We start from the raw sequence: 17,485 nt of genomic DNA, 5'->3' as shown, positions 1-17,485 counted from the left end.
GAAAAAATGTCAAAGTTAGGGTTAAAATACTATCCTTTCCACGACATATTTGAAGCTGCTCCTCTGTTTTCTAGGTATGTCCCGACCCATCTAATATATGATTAGTTTGCTGAAAAGGAGCAACAGTAAAGCAATACAATAAACAGAAAAGTATTGGAAATGTATGGAAATGTATTTGTGACACATTATAAACAAAGGTTATATAGCAGAAAATAGCCTCAAAATGTAATTGAGAATGCAGTTTAGTTGTATAAGGACATCTTTTAGTGGACACTGGGTGGTTAAAAATTACAGACAAAAGAGAGATAAAGTCATTTAAGATGATGGCACATTGGATATTAACCAGATTCTTGTGTTTCTCCAACATTAAAGGATATTATTAAAAGTAAAATTTTAAATGGTGGCGCAGAATTGGGATAAAATTCCCACTTCCCAAGCTGTGTAAGCAATTACAGATGGAGTCAGTTGTACAATATCTTCAAAGGTCAACAATGTCAAGATCGTTTGTTACTGGTCAAAAGTGCCAGAGTCACCAAGACTGAATTTAACAGAATAAATTCACATGGATTTACAGCACACCCTCATGAAAATCCACTGATGGAAGCCATTCTGTTGAAAATAAGTGATTTCACTGAAAAATTCTAAATGCTTCTGTGGCTAAGAAATATCAGTGCGCTATCCCCAGCCCTTTCTGCCATTTTATAAGAGAGCAGCTATAGATGAGAAGAATACTAAACAGGGCTAAAATGGCATAACTGACAAAACTGACTCTCAGGTGGGATCATTAGCTCGTCAATATGTGTTGCTCAAGGATGCCAGGGATGCAATCAACAGATTTCAGGGCTTTTATATCGGCCTTTTATCAATGCGCCTTCTCTTTCTCCACAGTAACTGAAAAATTAAATTTAATTGGACAGTAATATTGCAGCGCTTTCAGCTCCTCAGAAGATGGATAATTGGGGTTTGATACAGTTGTTTTTAAACAGATGTTACTCCTGTTTGAGAAGTTGGAATGCAATGCGGTAAACCTCAGGTAGACACCCTCTTGGATTTCCCCTGTGTTAAAAGATCCGTAATGCAGTTTGCACCACATCACTGTTAACTCTGCTCTGAACCACTGCTGTAATTGAGAGTGCAGTATGAACACAAAGGAGCAAGACAAGGTGCCTGCTAGCACTGTGACAGCATTCAATTGTCCTGTCAATCACGCACAAGTCTTAAAAGGAAATTAAAGAATGTAGCATCAACCAAGTGAGAAAGAAATCCCACATCCGGAGAGCAGGTTTATCAAACCACTTCTCCTCTTTCTTTTACCCACTTTCTCTCGCCCTCCGTTAGTCTGTTTCTACATTAACTGGCCAACAGTTAAATGCCTCCATCTCCAAGGAACCACTTCAAAGTCAATAACATCACTCAGGCCTTCGGGCCTGGGGAAGCCGAGATCGAACAGCATTTCAAATTATCATAATGAGAAGAAACACCTGGGACCATTAGGCCTGGTCTTCATCATGCCGAAGGTTGGCACTGAAGCCTCAGTAACACAGCTCATTTGTTTCTCTTCACCAAACCCATAGGATGACTAAAAACTGATTACTGATGCACTCTGATTATCACTGCTAATTTGGGACTTTCGACAAAGAAGTCAGTATATATTCAAAGAAGTGAATAAACATGCAGTGTTTCCCTGCATGTCGTGATTTTAACAATGCAGTGGTGTATCTGTGTAGATGACACAGCACATTTATGTTTTATCTCCCAGGGTAAAATGCTGAGGATTCATAACCTCCGTATGCTCCAAGGACAACACCATGGAGCTGAAATCATGCAGCTGGAGATGCTGACTGTGATATAAATTGCTCCTATGTGGCAACATGAACCTTCAGCCTCTTATCATTTCTGAAAATGTTCCTTCCTTATCTACACTGCTTAATAAATTAAAAAAATCTAACCTTAACAGAAGTGAGATTGGCAAAGTAGTGCTTGAATTGGCCTTCAGGGAAAAATAAACAGTCACCAAATTAGCAACTCTAGTGTTTCCACATTCCCATCACGCAGGCTAGCAGTTAATGCCAAAAGGGTCATGTATTAAACATGAAAGGTTTTCTTAAGTGACTGTTGCTGTTTGCATTATTGTCATCCTTCAGGAAAATGTAAGTATAAAGTTTGGAAACTGTTCTTTAACCAAGCAATCTTCAGTCAAAGATTGTAATAATTTTGTATAATTTTTCCCAAGCTTTCAAGTACATTTGTGTCTTTATTAGCAAGGAAAGGAAAGGCAGCTTTATTTGTATTGCACATTTCTTACACTGGGGCAGTTCAAAGTACTTTACAACATGGTAAATAAAAATAAATTATCTGCAATTTTAAATTCACAAGTAAGAATAGCAAAAGTTCAGACATGAGATACATATTAGCCCCTTCAAATCTATTTAGTAAATGCGCCTTTGCATGTAACTACAGCATCAAACCTGTGTGGATAGGTCCCAATCATCCTTGCATATCTGGACACTGAAACTTTACCCCATTTCTCTTTGCAAAACTGCTCAAGCCCCATCAGGTTAGACTGGGATCATGAGGGAACATCCCTTTTCATCTCTAGCCACAAATTCTCAATTAGATTTAGGTATAGGCTCTGACTCGACCACCACAGAACATTTACCTTGTTGTCTGTAAACCAGTTTTGCTCATACACTTTGGGTCACTGTCTTTCTGGAAAACAAATCTTCTCCCAAATGGCAGTTCTGTTGCAGACTGCATCAGATCTCTGTACTTTGCTGCCTTCCCTTTCCATCTAGCTTTACAAGCCTTCAGAGAATGCTCCAAATCATGGTGATGCCACCACCATGCTTCATAGTGAGGATGACGTATTTGATGTATTTTGATGCTAAACAGCATCTAGTCTGACGGCCAAAAAGCTCAGTTTTGGTCTCACGTGACCAAAAAAACCTTCTTCCAGTTGTAGAAATGTGTTTTCACTTTGAAGTGAAATAGCCTTTTTTTTTTTTTAAATTATTGTCAAAAAATTCAAATCACACGGACTGTGATTCAGTAATGAAAGTCAATAACAGAGGTAAACTTCAAATGGGGATGAATCCTTTTATAGGCACTGTATCTCACAATCATGTCTGAGATGTATTTAGGCACCCAGTGACTAATACACAAGTAAGATTTTGGAATTAGTTCTCTGAAAGACAGGTATGTTATGTAATGTTTTTGTAACTGGAGTAATGTGGTCATATTTGCTATATTGTTTTATTCGGGACATCAGAAGCAGCATTCTGAATTTGCTAGTTTCTGAAAAGCCTATTTTCAAGCCCAGTAAAAAGACCATTGCAGTAATTTAATCTCCTGGACATACGAATGTAGGCGAGCTTTCCAAGGTCTTGCTCTGACGTTATTCCTCTGAGTGACGTCAGCAAAGCTTTTTAGATGGTTGGAAGCCAATAAAGTTATTGATTTAATGTGGTCATTGAAATTTAAATTTGAATCCAGAAAAACACCAAGATTTTCTGCTTAACTCGTATAAATAAAAGAGAGTGGTTCAAGGTGAGAGCTGACTGTGTTTTTCTCTTTAGCTCAGTTTTACTTCAAAGCTTTTCAAGTTGGAGAGAATGTAGCTTCAAATTTGGTCAGTATAGTGACTTTAAGATTTACCAGCTCCATAATCAGCTGATGAAAGTAATATATATATTTATATGTCACCTACATAATTATGGTGGGCTACTTTATTATTTGATCTGATTTAGCCTAACATAAACATATACAGACTGAACAACTGAGTTCCCAAAATGGACCCTTGAGGAGCACCACATGTCATGTTACCAATGGAAGGAAAGTACCTCCTGTTATGAATATGTTTTAAACCATTGAAGAACAGCTCCAGAGAGTCCAACCCAGTTTTCTAAATTTTGTAAGAGAAGGTTGAAATCAGCAGATGGTATGCTATATATACATATAAATATAAACAACCTATAGACATCTTTTGGTGCACTTTCAGTTCCAGTAAGGGAAGTTCCAAAGGAATACTTCGACATTTTTGGAAGTTTATTTATTGAATTGTTTGTTACATGAAATGATCAATACCTCTTTCACATCTCTACGTACATATAAAGTCATATGCCATTAGTAGCCAACACGCTGGCGTTGCATGAAGACCGGAAACAGGGGCAACATCCACACACTACCGCCACCTCCAGTGTGTTCAGAGAGAAAGTGAAGCCAGTTTTAACTCACCACTTTCAAGCAAAATTGATTTACCAAAAACAGAAAATTTACAAACTGTACGGATGTTTGCAGTAATTCCTGCCAGACATACTCCAGCTTCATAAAATTCTGCCAAATTTTTGGCCAAGTTGAAACATTTTCAGCTTTCTCGCATTCTGTCAGAACTCACACACAAGTAGTAAGACTCTCTGATGAAAATGTTACATCTTTATTGTTTAGACCGTTTGTAAATGAAAGTATAAACTAACAAGGCTTGTGGAGAGGACTATTGCATTGATGAAGACAATGAGTTTGGTAAAAAAAAAAAAAAAAAAAAAAGGTAAATTTTGCAGGATGCCTGGCAACACTGTGGTGAAACACTGCCAGAGGATGGCCAAGAAACAGAAACAAATGACTGAAAGATTTTGTTACAGGGAGACTGTGTACTCCAGTTTTCAGTTTTTATGCTAAGTTAAGCTAATTGGATGCTGGATGCAGAGTTGAGCTGAACAAATAATCAAAATATTGTCAAACCTGAAATATAGCAAAGTGCGAGATCCAAAATGCAGGAGCTGTTTTTGTGTCTAAAGCACAAAATACTTTAAACAGTACTGTCCTTCTAACTCTGTGGCAGTTTGTGCCCTCTTGCAACATGCCAATATCCAATGCACAAATCCAACTCTGTGAAGGCATGGTTAAGTGTGGAGGAATTTGATTTGCCTGTTCAGAGCCCTGACCTCAACTACATCCAACCGCTTTGGAACATGGCCTTATTACCACCATCAGTGTTAGACCACACTGAATGGGAGCACATCCCAGCAGCCAAGTTCCAACATCTGGTGCAAAGTTTTCCCAGATGAGTGGAAACTGTTACAGCAGCTCATTAACTTCTGTGATATTCACAATGTGTTACGTTATATGAGCATCCACACTTTTAGCCAAATAGTGTAAATTCTCAGTGTCAACTAAAATGATGGAACAAATTAACAGAGTGTAAATGGTAATGGCAGCTTTCAACTGAATAAACACAGATACCAACAGCCTCTAATTGTTACTCTATCGGCAAACTGAGACATTGGGACTCATTTTCATCAGCAACGTGACAGTGACTTTGAAAAAACTTCATCCCAGAGTCGCTCTCATCTGAACTAAAATGAACCCAGTTGGTCTGAGTGTCCTACAGAGATGATTTCATTCCGTGTCTGCAAAGTGTGGAAGACATTTGTCGCCTATTTTCACAACAACATAGAAACTTTAGAGGATGAAATGAGAGAGCAGAACAGAACTCCAGGAAATTGCAGCCATAATGCCCACTGTGGGACAGTTGTGGAGAAGTACAATCCTCACCAGAAGACACACTCCATCAGCACCACATCTAGACATAATGCCTCTTCTGGAACAGCAGGCGCAATTTGTTCATATTGTACAATATACTGCTGATGTTTGGAAATCAACCACTGCTGCACACCATCGGCCTCTTTTTAATGTGGTTTTCTGTTTTATGAATACTGTCCTTTTTCAGAAAAATTCCCTAAAACTGGCTTAAATGGAATCATTTTGAGAAGCATTTTTTATCACTTTTTCAGACAAGTAATAAAAGGATTGAGAAAAGGGAATGAGCCACACACTATAAGACACCATCAACCGAATATGGCTTCTGACAGTAACTTTTAAACTCTTTTATGCTGCTACATCAGTCACTAAGATGTATTCAAGATCCATCTTTATTCTCTTTGCTCATTAACGCTGATCTGTTGCTGTGACCCTGAGGAGGGATTCAGACCAAAGTATTGCTGCAGCAGCTGACTTGCTTCGTAACAGCCGACTTATATAGAGGAGGAATGTTCTATATCTTTTCTTTTCAGCTTATCCTTGGTTTAGTGGTAAACACTGAGGGGTCAAGGAAGCTGTAAAGAAAGACAAATAATGTTGGTGGTAGAGGTGAACTGCTGCACCTTTCACCGTGTGACAGAAATATAAAATATTGATTGGAAACGTATAAATCTTTATTTACTGAAGACCTCAAGGGCCACAAACATTGAAAGCTTAGAACCTTAAATTAACCTTGATCTCTTGAGGTATAAAAGGTCATACTGAGATTTGTCTGTGTGTTAAGGAGCCAGCTGTATATATTTATAGAGTGGGAGAGTGCACTAAATCATTAAACATCTTAATGATTGCTTTTATCTATCACTATAATATTTTATACAACTTTTAGATAGACTGATAGAATCAGACATTATCTGCATATTGGGACAGTCTATAATCACTGTCACATATCAAGACATGCCTTAACTGGTTTAAAATTCTTCTCTAAACCCTAAAATTACTGCAGAGTACTGTTGCTACTTTTAAAAATAATCATTTTCCTCAAATTTGTATCATGAGAAATATATTCTCACTTGCTCATTCAAGATATATTTGTTTTGTGCATAAACCGGCATGTTGTAATACTGCAAAATATGTCAGAAGAACATGAAAAGAATCTATGCTATACACCGGTGTATAAAATCATGCCTTTTTTCTTCAAATGCCATTTAACCCTCAAACTGCTCATACATGACATGCTGTTCCACTAAATAACAGAACCAAATCCAGGCTGAAAATCGCAATATTTCAATAAAATCTATTTATTATACATATAGTTTAAAAAATCACAAAAAAAGCAGCTTTTACAAAAATAAACAAATCTACACATTTTGACACAACCATTAAGTCATCAGTTACTAAGCTGCATTACAAAACATTACTTCAGGGACTTTTCGGCTGAACCGCAGGACGTGTAAACACTTATTTTTTTCCTGCATTGGTAACAGCTGTATGGAGTTTGGAAAACTGCCATTTTTTTCTCAATTTTTTCAAAAATAAATAATCAGAAATTTAACTTTTGAATTTTCTTTTTTGTATGTTTATGGCATTTTATTTTATTACAACACAAGATACATTTTAGAGTTCTGCTACTTCCAGCTATAGTTGTGCTGTTTCCATAGAGTGCAGGACTTTATATTGTAGTGAAAAATGAACACACAGTGAGTGAAAATGTGACAGTGGCAAAAAACAGCCATAAACTGCTTGGATTTCAGAGGGTGAAAGAAGTGAAATATGGCGAAATGCTTCATTTGTGTTGTGGAAATCTCTTTTGTTATCTTCACAGAAACACATTGCTGTCAAACAAAACCACATAACTGTTTAAACACATGCAATTATACTTCCATATGCTGCATTGTAATGATATCAGCATGTTCCATTGCAGTTCTAGAAATATTTAGTAGCAGAGAAAACACTGAAGAGCTTTTGGTCCTTCTTTCACTGAATAAACAATGTTTCTTCTTTTTTAAACTCCCATTACTGTTATTAAAAATGTGTCACATCTGAGTCACGGTTTCCCCGAGGTGAGTCCATCCCTGCTCGGACACCCTCCCCCCCCGTCCCTCCATTTAAAAGCATTCACCCCTGTAATATGACAGCCTGCTACTGATCACACAGAAAACAATAGCAGGCTATCAAGACAAAGATTTTGTAATTCCCCGACATCTTTTCTGTGGGCGACAGAATAACAACATGTGGCTTTGTGAATCACACAGAGGAATATTCCTTACTCCATGTTTGCACTTGTACTTCACTGCACAATGTGTACAGCAACTGTTTTTCTCTCCAAGTAGCATTTATAAAAATATAAAAGCTCATGTAATAAATCAGAATAAGAAACCCTGCTTGTTTCATTTCGTAGACGGTGTTGCTGCTGCTGATACAAGAGCTGCAACAACAAAAAAGATGAGCGGAAGACATGAGGACACATGACAGGTCTCAGTTTGGTCAAACAAATTCTGTTGCTGCACAGCAAGTCTCTATAACATTGTTTCGCTGTTGTAGAACTCGTCTTTTTGAACATTACTTCCTGGTTCAGGCAAATTCGTCTCAAATGTATAATGCAGATGTGTGAAATTTAAACTTTTTTTGGTTAGATTTTGTGTCTGTGCAGTCACTGCTTTGGTGTTCCTGTACTGCTTTTCCAATTTGTTGTTTTTTGGCCAATACAGTGACATAATCTCTCATGTCTTCACACCCTAAAGGAAACATCATATATATTGACAAAATAGCCGTTCCGAAAGCAATTTCGACAGTATAACTCAGGCAACCTCTGGGCTACCAGACAGTCTTAACAATAAGTAATAATGCAGCCGCCGGCCTACAAGCCTCCAATCGATTGAGTTCATAATCGGCTTTAGTGATGCATACAGGATTATCAAACAAATTTGCAATGAACTAAATTTATTATCACATTGTGAGACTGGAATGCTTGAGTCGTGTGAAATTTGGGGCCCTGAGGCAGTTTGCAGTCCATTTTGCTGGGTTGATAATTCATTCTTGATGGTGCTACTTTCACTGTCTTGTCACAGCCTGGCATTTAGTTATGTGACTACTGACTCAACTACTTGTTCTTTTGCTTATTGCAAAGAAGCATTTTTTTCATTTTTTTTTTTTACAATAAACTTCCAAGGTTTTGTTAAATATTTTGAATCCTATAAATAGTGCTCATTGTGTGCTGACATACTACCATATCAGAATGTGATTGCAATGGAAAAACCTACTTCACCCTGATGAATAACTTACCAAATTCAAAACCCCACTGGCGGGTTTGAAAGGCATGAAATCCTTTTTTTTTTCATAAAACACCAAAGTAAGCTATATATTAGAGCTAGTAACTTTAAAAACAGAAAGATTTGCTAAATTTTTCAGTTTCAGCTGCTCTAATCATCTATTCCATCCAAATTTGAACTTAAAATCATTATAGTTCATTGTTATATCTTTATTCTGCATATCTCATTTAAGAATGTATAAAAGTGTGTAAAGTGTTTGAGCTGAACTGAATCTCGAAGCATAAAGTAGGAAAAGGGTGGATAAAAAGTAAAGAAGAGAATATTTAAGACCATTTAGAGTGGCGATTCTGTAATGTGTAAGCTACTTTTTTGGTAGATCACAAACATACAGACAAAAGCAGTTTCTCCTAATAACTGGGCAGCTCCATTTCAATCATACACACCAATAAGTCAAAGTCATTCTGATGCATCAAAGTGAGTAAAGCAGCTCATATCCTGCAATTCTGTGTCAGCTCTGCTCTGACACATCTGCTCCATGTTGGGTGGTGGTGCTGATGGAGGGAACGGTGAAGGCAGGGTGACACGAGAGTAAAACATAACGCTACTGAATCTGGGACACCATACTGGGGCACTTAGCAAACGAGCTGATCCGTGGAGCAGGGATCTGGAGACCGACTGGATAAAAGTAGGAGGAACAGCGTCGCACACCAGAATTATCTCTGGACAAAAAGCTTGTGTCGCCCGCAGAAGATAATAATTTGCATCTCAATTTTTTTGAGCCAATGCTGAGTAGGCTTATGGGACCACAGCACAAGGGAGAGGAGGACTCAGAGATTGGCCTTGCATTTAATACAATATATGTTTCCTTATATGTTTCCTCTTAAGTAAGATTGAGGGAAAAGCATCTATTTCAGTGGACGTCAATCAAAGGCAGATTAAAAAGAGCGAAGGCGGTCCCTGCAGCATCATAACATAAAGCTGGATTGAGGAAAATGCTGTGAAAGCTACACTTAAAGCCAGTTATTTCAAATATACTCACAGTCTGAGGTATTGATCTGTGTAAAAGCAGAGCGGAGGTGTCACCTACCGTGGTTTGATGCCTTTGTGTGAACAGGAGTGTAGTGATTCTTCAAAGTTCTGACCGGCGTGTCGTCTTTGGGGGACCCATCAATCGCTGCAATGTTTTCATGTTCATACTGAGATATTGGAACTGGTCCTTGTTGCCTCAGAATGTCTGCCAGGGCTCTGAAAGAAAACCAAACAGAAGATGTTTTCTTTTTAAAAAATGGACCGACATGTTTCTCTTTTCCAATTACCAACATTTTCCCCTCTAAAGGTCTACCTAATTTATTTAGCTGCAGCTCTAATTCGAATCGTGGAGGTTCGGAGCAAGACAGAGAAGAAATCCTAATTACACCCGCTGTCACGGAGGAGTTAGGTTTTCAATAACGCGGTACACAAAGTACAGACAATTATGTGAGCCGGACTCAAGCTCAAGGCCCATTTATTAGGAGTTAAGCTGGAGTCAGAAGAAAAGTGATATTTCCCCAACACCATTTCCAATTCTTTGGTGGTACAGTGTATGAGATGGAGTGCCAGTGCAGCAATTTCTTAAAGGAAATGAAAGGGCAATTTAACTGTGTCAATGTCAACCTAAAGCAACCACACAGTCCACTTTTCCATAACTCTGTGACTTTGGGAGATATACAGTATATTAATAGCGTTTCCCTTCCAGGGTGAGCACACTTTAGCTGTTTCTTTTTCGCAGACAGAGGCGACCTGATTTTGCATTGTCCCAGTTGACTACCTCATACTGAGCAGGAGCAGCTACAGTTTGCAGAAATAGGCCCAATATTTTTTTAACATACATCTTAATAAGGAAAGAAAACTAATGATCAAGGAGGAGAAACCCCCAAATTAGTCCTCACAGTCCCCACAGATATTGCACTTTATCTCTGTCTTATATCTAATATAAAATTGGAGGGGAGTAGTCAGTATTCTTCAAGGTGAAAGGTGTAATTTAAAAGAAGTTTGATATTTGTCTTTGTCACCAATCCAGTAATAACCATTTAGCCCAATCTTTCATTTTATTGTGTACATTGTAGAACAAGATGTATTGTATTGATATATGCAAGCAACCTTTTTATTCAAGACAGAATCTGACACAGTTTTGTGTTATCTAACTCAGAAACAGTATGTAAACTGAAAACAACAGTGGGCCGAGGATTGGGCCCTGGGGAACACAACAATTAAACTGACTTACAAAGGAATACAAGTCTGCTGGTACAACATGAAGTTTTGTCATATCACAATTTTAAAATAATATTTTTAAAAAGACAAGAATATGATGCTATTGCATATGCTTTCGTGTTGCCATAAACCTCTTTAAAGGTGCATAATGCTGTTCACGTATCCAAAATCTGGTTTATTTTTGATCTGCTATTTCACAAAGCCTTATCAGTGAGTCACACTGTTGTAAGTAGGGCTAAATAATTAATCAAAATATTATCAAAACTGCAAAATGGCCAATATTGTACTTGCTGCAACTGCGATTTTTTGATAAAAGTAAAGTTTTACACAACATACTATAATGAATGAAGCACAGTGGTGGTATAGCAATGCACCGACCTATAAATCATATTCTCCAGACATAAGGGAACATGCTTTCCATCATTTTGTATTGTTTTTCACTGGAAACGAAATCCAAAAAGAAACGTCTGTACTAAAATTGAGACTCATATTTTAATCACAATATCTTTAAAAATAATTCAATTTGGTTTTTTTGCATATTGTTCAGCCCTACTAGGCCGAAACAATGAGAGCCAACCTAAATGCTCACTACAGCATCATGTGGATGAACCTGTCAATGAAACCAGTCACTCACAAATCACTGTAGCTTTTATTAGCAAGTTATCTTGAGTTTGAAGAAAACTTGCTAATAAAAGCTACAGTGCCCGGCCTTTTTGTCAGAAATTTGTGGCCCATTTTTAAAGATCTACATCATTTGGAACCAATGAACTTGTTCCTGGGAGTCACAGAGAAGCTGGGGATGCTTGAAAGTATTGAGAGTTGGACTAAAACATTGTTAATTAATTGGTTTTGTTGATAAAAGAAAAAAAGAAAATATAACCAGCCAGCATGTCTAGATATTGTAGTAGCACATTGGGATCAACTCAGTCAATAGTGGGATTAAATTTGCCTGTCGTTTTTGGACAAATGATGCTGCTGAGATGACCTCAAAGATATTTTTGGCATTTCTGCACTGCAATCAGAGAGCGAAGCTTTGTTCTCACCACCTAGCTGGCATGAATTGCATCTCGGTTTACTCTGAGGAAGGTGATCAATACAACCTGTTCAAATCTCTGGCTTTAGCTCTCGCTCACATTTCTTGTGTTTCGGTGAAGGTCACGGGCCAAACAGCAAAGGTCTGCCAACAGCTCAGTATTCTGCTTGCAGCCCTCCCCCTCACCAACCGCTCAGCCACAGATATAGGCGTCTAAATCACTTTAGAGAAGCACCGGAAATTAACAGAGACGCTCCCACTTTTCAGGAGCAGACCCCTCGCCAAATATAAAGCTAATCCCATGTTCCACTACTTCTTCTTGGTCACGGCTGTCAGCGTGAATGACTGTTGCCAGCCTCTGAGGTCTATTCCAGCAGACATCATTACGGCAGCTCGATGTGCCAAATGGTCGTTGAAAATAAACAAATCATAAAAAGAAGGGGGAAAACGCTACTGAGCGCGCAGCAAGCCATGCCTCCTCGTTTAATTGCCCTCGCTCTAAACTCTCATGGCCACTGCTCGTATTGAAGTGGCGGCATTAAGCAGATCCACTTGAAAGTGCACCCTGTGGCTGCGACACAAGAGCAGCTAGACGACATGAACTTCATCGCTTCAATTTCTCAGAGCAGAGATGGAAAACTTGCTGCATCATGAGAGCTGTTGTTTTGTGTCTGTTTCAAACTAAATAGTGTATTATTAAATCTCCAGGGTCCATATGGATATTGAAGTTCGACTGTGCCAACTTCTGAAACATCACTGGAGCTTGGATTCAATCTATAAGTGATCCACTGCGAGAGCTTCTTGTTGTCTGTGCTTGAATTTGGACATTTTCTGTCAAGAACCAGTCACCATGTTTCTCAGAGGAAGCAAGCTGAGTAATTTCTCCTGACATTTCCAAAGCAGCAGGCGCCAAAGTTTCATGACCGAGGCATCACAATGCTCAATTATCTTGATATCATTAAGGCGACTCCTGGGCTCCGACTGAGGAGCAAGACGTCCTCCTCTGCTGTCCAAAATGGGCTCTGGATAATAAGAGGTGACTAAAGTGGCTCTTGAATAAGTGACTTCACCAGTGGGTGGAAAACATGCAATTTTAGTCAGAGCTCACCCCTATTAAATACCCATTTATCCTTTTATACATTTCAGTGGCTGTTTCAGTGGATACGAAGCACACGTCACAGACACACAGGTGGACTTTAGGGTTATATCAATATTGTTCAGTCTGTCAAACAGAAAAACACAACAGCTTTTGGGTTTCCACTTCACTTGTCATGAGAGGATGCTCATCTGATAAATACAACCTAAACATAGAAGCAAAAATTCAAACTGAAGCAGGGAAATCCTTCCCAACCACAGAACACTTGGAAGATAAACACGCAAATTCAAAAAACTAAATAATTAAATGCAAACTCCAGTTGCCTCAGGGGGGTTGATGCCATGCTGACCTTGAATTTGCAGTAACACATTGTGACCTCTTGGTGGCAGCAGAAACAAGACAGGATGAAGGGATTTTGCATATTTACAAAACGGTTCCCTGTGTAGACATCTAACAGCTACAGAGAAACATTAGCAGAAATTCGGAACAATATTTGAATGTAAGTTCAACATTTACTCTCCTTTTAGCTCTTGTTTGGTCTCTACACAAACAGAAATGTCTGGTTCTTCAGCTGCAAAATTGAGGTCTCCAGCTAACATACTGTGGATTTGTACTGAGCAGGTTGTGAATTTTGCTAAGAAAGTGGTGAATTTGCCGGACTGAAAACCCCCCAAAATATAGCAGAAAGATGACAAAAACACTTGCAGAAACTGGAGAAAGTGAAGATTTGGATCATAATTTTTCAGGTTACCACTGCATTCCACCCCACTTTGTTACAGCTTTCACTAATTTGTCCAGTACTGATATAGTAGCGTTGGAAAACTATCCAAATTTCACATAGCTAATTCCATAGTTTTTCAAATGCTTTTAGGAGCATCATGACAGATTTCTGAGCATACTTTTGCTGTTTTTCTCTTCTGAATGGTTTGAAGTGGGCGGGGCTCAGTTGCTAAATAGTAATCTCATGTCCTTCTGTGCACCAATCATATCCAAGCAACATTTGATTCTCAATCTTTTGGCATCTCTGAGGCTGTAATTTGGTCATCTGAGTTGTTTTTGGGCAAAGCAAAAACAAAGGAGACACTGTGTAAACCAGCTGAGCCAGATTCAGCTCAGATTTGATGATGCAGTCTGTCTGGGAGGTTTGATCCATGACACAAGGTTCAAAGCAGCATTTTTTTTTTTTTTTTTTTTTGTCTGGAAATAAAAATATAATTGGCAACACTGAGAAAAACATCCCCTCAGGTCTGTTCCCAACATCACCACACAGCAAATTTGTTCAGCTGGTGACTGAAATGGCCACATGATGTTGTTTTTTTTTTTATGTTGCTTTAACGTTCATCGAGCAATTCAGTGGCCAGTGCTGCTGCTGCTGCTGCTGCCTGGAGGATTTTAAAAATATCGTTGCTTGAGAGAAGACCACTCCCATCAGGATAAATGTGATCACTCATAATGTTTTTCAGTGGCATTTGCTTTATTCCCCCTCGAGGTTCAGCGGACATAAAATACCAGCCGCTCCCCCTCCGAGGGCTGACACAGAATTGGATGTGGACCATGGAAAGGCGAATATCTTGACATTATTGGAGAGTTAAGATCAGTTATGTCAGGAGCTGGACTGAACCTGTGATTGTGAATCATCAGTTGGTGGCAGCAGATGATTTATTGGATTTTTAAAGCTTTAGAAGGGAGAAAAAAGTCTCATTGTGGTCTCAAGACTTTTCTCCAAGTACATCACAGGCAAAAATTGATGAGTTTAACAAATTTACTATTGCAGTGAGCACATTGGAAACACAGCTTTAGGGTCACATGAATGTACACCCCATAAAATCTTGACTTAATAGTGGTAAAACTGTATAAATGTGCAAAGTACAACGAATAAATTCTACTTTTTCATCACCCAGAATTAATTTGAAGTCTTACCTGTGCACATTCATTTCCTGCGGGGGCTTGGTGGCTTTATCATAGGCAACTTTAGCAGAAATCCCAATGGCAATGATGAGCGCAATGACCCCGCAGGTGATGTACACCGTGGTGTTGGTCTGGTCCAGCTCGGGGTCGTACGTGTCACCTGTTGGCGCCGGTGACGGGGGCTGGGTTTTGATCCAGTCCGGGGTGTTGTAGTTGGTGCAGCTCTTCTGCTCCAGCCGCTTGCCGCGGTCCGCGCAGCAGAAGCGCAGGAAGCAGCTGCCGCAGCAGAAGCGGTGATCGGTGTTGTTGCAGGCGAACTCTTTGTCGTACTGCCCGCTCACGTCGTAGTAGCCCATGCAGGTGTCGTGCTGGACGACGGACGGAGCCTGGACCTGGGTGATCTTCCCTGGGACGGCCGCGGCCGCCGGGACCGCGGTGGTGCTGCCGTTGACCTCCCTCAACTTGGAGTTCCTCTTCGGCGGGATTTTGCTCTTTTTGTTGGCGGTGGCGGCGCACAGGACATTCAGCGGGTCTAAGTAAATCAAAATAAGCAGAAGGTGCTGTATCCCCATCATTTGAGGACGCGCTGGTGTTTGTTGGCCTCCACGCTCTTCTGGGTTTTCGGTTCCTCTGAATATCTTTCTCCCACTTCTTACCGAGCGGAGCTTCTTGCGGGTTTCTTCACCTCAGCTACTCCTGTCTGTGCCAAGCTCTCACTCGCGGACTTTGACTGGCGGATTTGGCAGTCGGCAGACGCGCAATGCATCTTCGGACTTCTCTGATCCAACAAGGAGCCCGTTTTCTTGAATGAAAGTTCGCTTCTGTGCGTAAAAGACGCGATGTACTCCGGGGAAATCTGTCTTTTCTTTACCATCAGATGTTGATCTCGAGTGTGATTGAGGCTGTGGGGAAAGCAGGGTTTTAATTTGTGAGACGGGAGTCTGTGGCAGGCAAAGCAAAACTTTGTCAAAAAGCAGAAATGATAGACGAGCCAAGACTTTCAGCACCATGGACAGCGCCCAAGTTTCAACTGGGCTTGTTGGAGCACTCCAGCAGCAGAAAAGTGAACAAAATCGACCCCTTTCCTTAAAAATATCACTTAAAACACCACATTTGAACACATTATTTAAAGAAATATGCACAGGGATTAGAAATAAGCAGCGGTGGAGCATTCATTTGCTTTAGTTTGGTTCGTAAACTTTCTTTTTTCACATCTTTCTGAGTGAAAACGGAGCTTTAACTTGCATCAAATGACAGACAAAGGTGGAATATTGTGATTAAAAAGAAAGAGAAGAATAAGAAGAAGAAGAGGAGGATGACTTACCGGGTTAACAGTGGCCGGTAACAGGGTTGTCTCAGCCACTGCCACTGAATCAAAGAACCTCAGCAAGACAAGAGCCAAGACCTCTCTCTCCTCTCCGGCCCGCCTCCCTCCACCCTCTCTCTCTCTCTCTCTCCCTCCCTCCTCCACCCACGTCACCGATTCAGGTACCTCAGTTAATTATCAATCGGCATCTCTCTCTCCCCCTCCTCACCCACCCACCCCTCTCTTCTTTGGTCATATGCCTGCAGGCTTCTCTCGATAAACTCGCGGAGGTGGGAAGAAGAAAAAAAACTGAAGATAACAGTGTATTAGAAGTTGTCTGTAAGAGGCGAGGCGCTGTTGTTGGTGTACATTTACGGATCAGTGCACACAGCTTGTATGTGTGTGTGAAAGCATCCCAGAGCTGGTTTACTTTAGAATTATAAATCAAATGCCTTCCAAGTGGAGGGTGGGGAGGTGGAGGGAAGATCTGGGTGCTGCAGAAATCACCAAAGTAAAACCAGTTGCATTCACACTGGATGTGGGTTGTGTAGGGGGGAAAGCACTTAAAATCTGAATATTTCTAGAACTGTAACTATCAGATAATTTATCACTGAACGTCAAATTCAGACGTTGATCACAAATTTGGCTTTGTGACTTTTAATGAAAGCACTGACTTTTAACATGCCATTTTCCTACTTTTTCTTCTAAAACATTTTTCAGAATCCATTTTACTCTCAGAAATGAAAATAAAGACTCAAAAGTCAGACTGTAATTTCATATTTTCTGATATTGCACAATTTTACAATAAGAAGTTTTGCAAAATTCTAGCTAAATCAACCTCTCAAGATATACAATTTGACCTGAATTATTAAAGAATTTCTCAAGATTTCTTATTCTGAAATCCATCCATCCATCCATTATCTATATACTGCTTAATCCTCATTAGGGTTGCAGAAGGCTGGAGTCTATCCCAGCTGACTTAGAGCGAAGGCAGAGGTCATCTGGATAGGTCACCAGTCCATCACAGGGCTACATATACAGACAAACTATCATGCTCACATTCACACCTACGGACAATTTAGACTTAC

At 39.7% G+C, this 17,485-nt stretch overlaps 1 protein-coding gene across 4 annotated transcripts in view; it reads right to left on the bottom strand.

Moving 5' to 3' along the window:
* Positions 1 to 16,546, bottom strand: part of LOC111574869 (protein shisa-6) — a 94,599-nt gene extending 78,053 nt beyond the window's left edge. For all 4 annotated transcript variants that reach the window (XM_023279674.3, XM_023279676.3, XM_023279675.3 and 1 more), the window contains exons 1-3: positions 16,416 to 16,546; positions 15,104 to 15,993; positions 9,892 to 10,049 (exon numbers count right to left, since the gene is read on the bottom strand). In XM_023279674.3, the coding sequence (XP_023135442.1) occupies positions 9,892 to 10,049; positions 15,104 to 15,666 (721 nt within the window). In that variant the 5' untranslated portion in view covers positions 15,667 to 15,993; positions 16,416 to 16,546. The remainder of the gene's footprint in view (positions 1 to 9,891; positions 10,050 to 15,103; positions 15,994 to 16,415) is intronic.
* Positions 16,547 to 17,485: the final 939 nt, after the last annotated feature.

The sequence above is a fragment of the Amphiprion ocellaris genome, chromosome 19, assembly GCF_022539595.1.
Source record: "Amphiprion ocellaris isolate individual 3 ecotype Okinawa chromosome 19, ASM2253959v1, whole genome shotgun sequence".
NCBI classification, from domain to species: Eukaryota; Metazoa; Chordata; class Actinopteri; family Pomacentridae; genus Amphiprion; species Amphiprion ocellaris.
The sequence above is the reverse complement of the archived record's forward strand: the minus strand, read 5'-3'. Positions and strand labels throughout refer to the sequence as shown.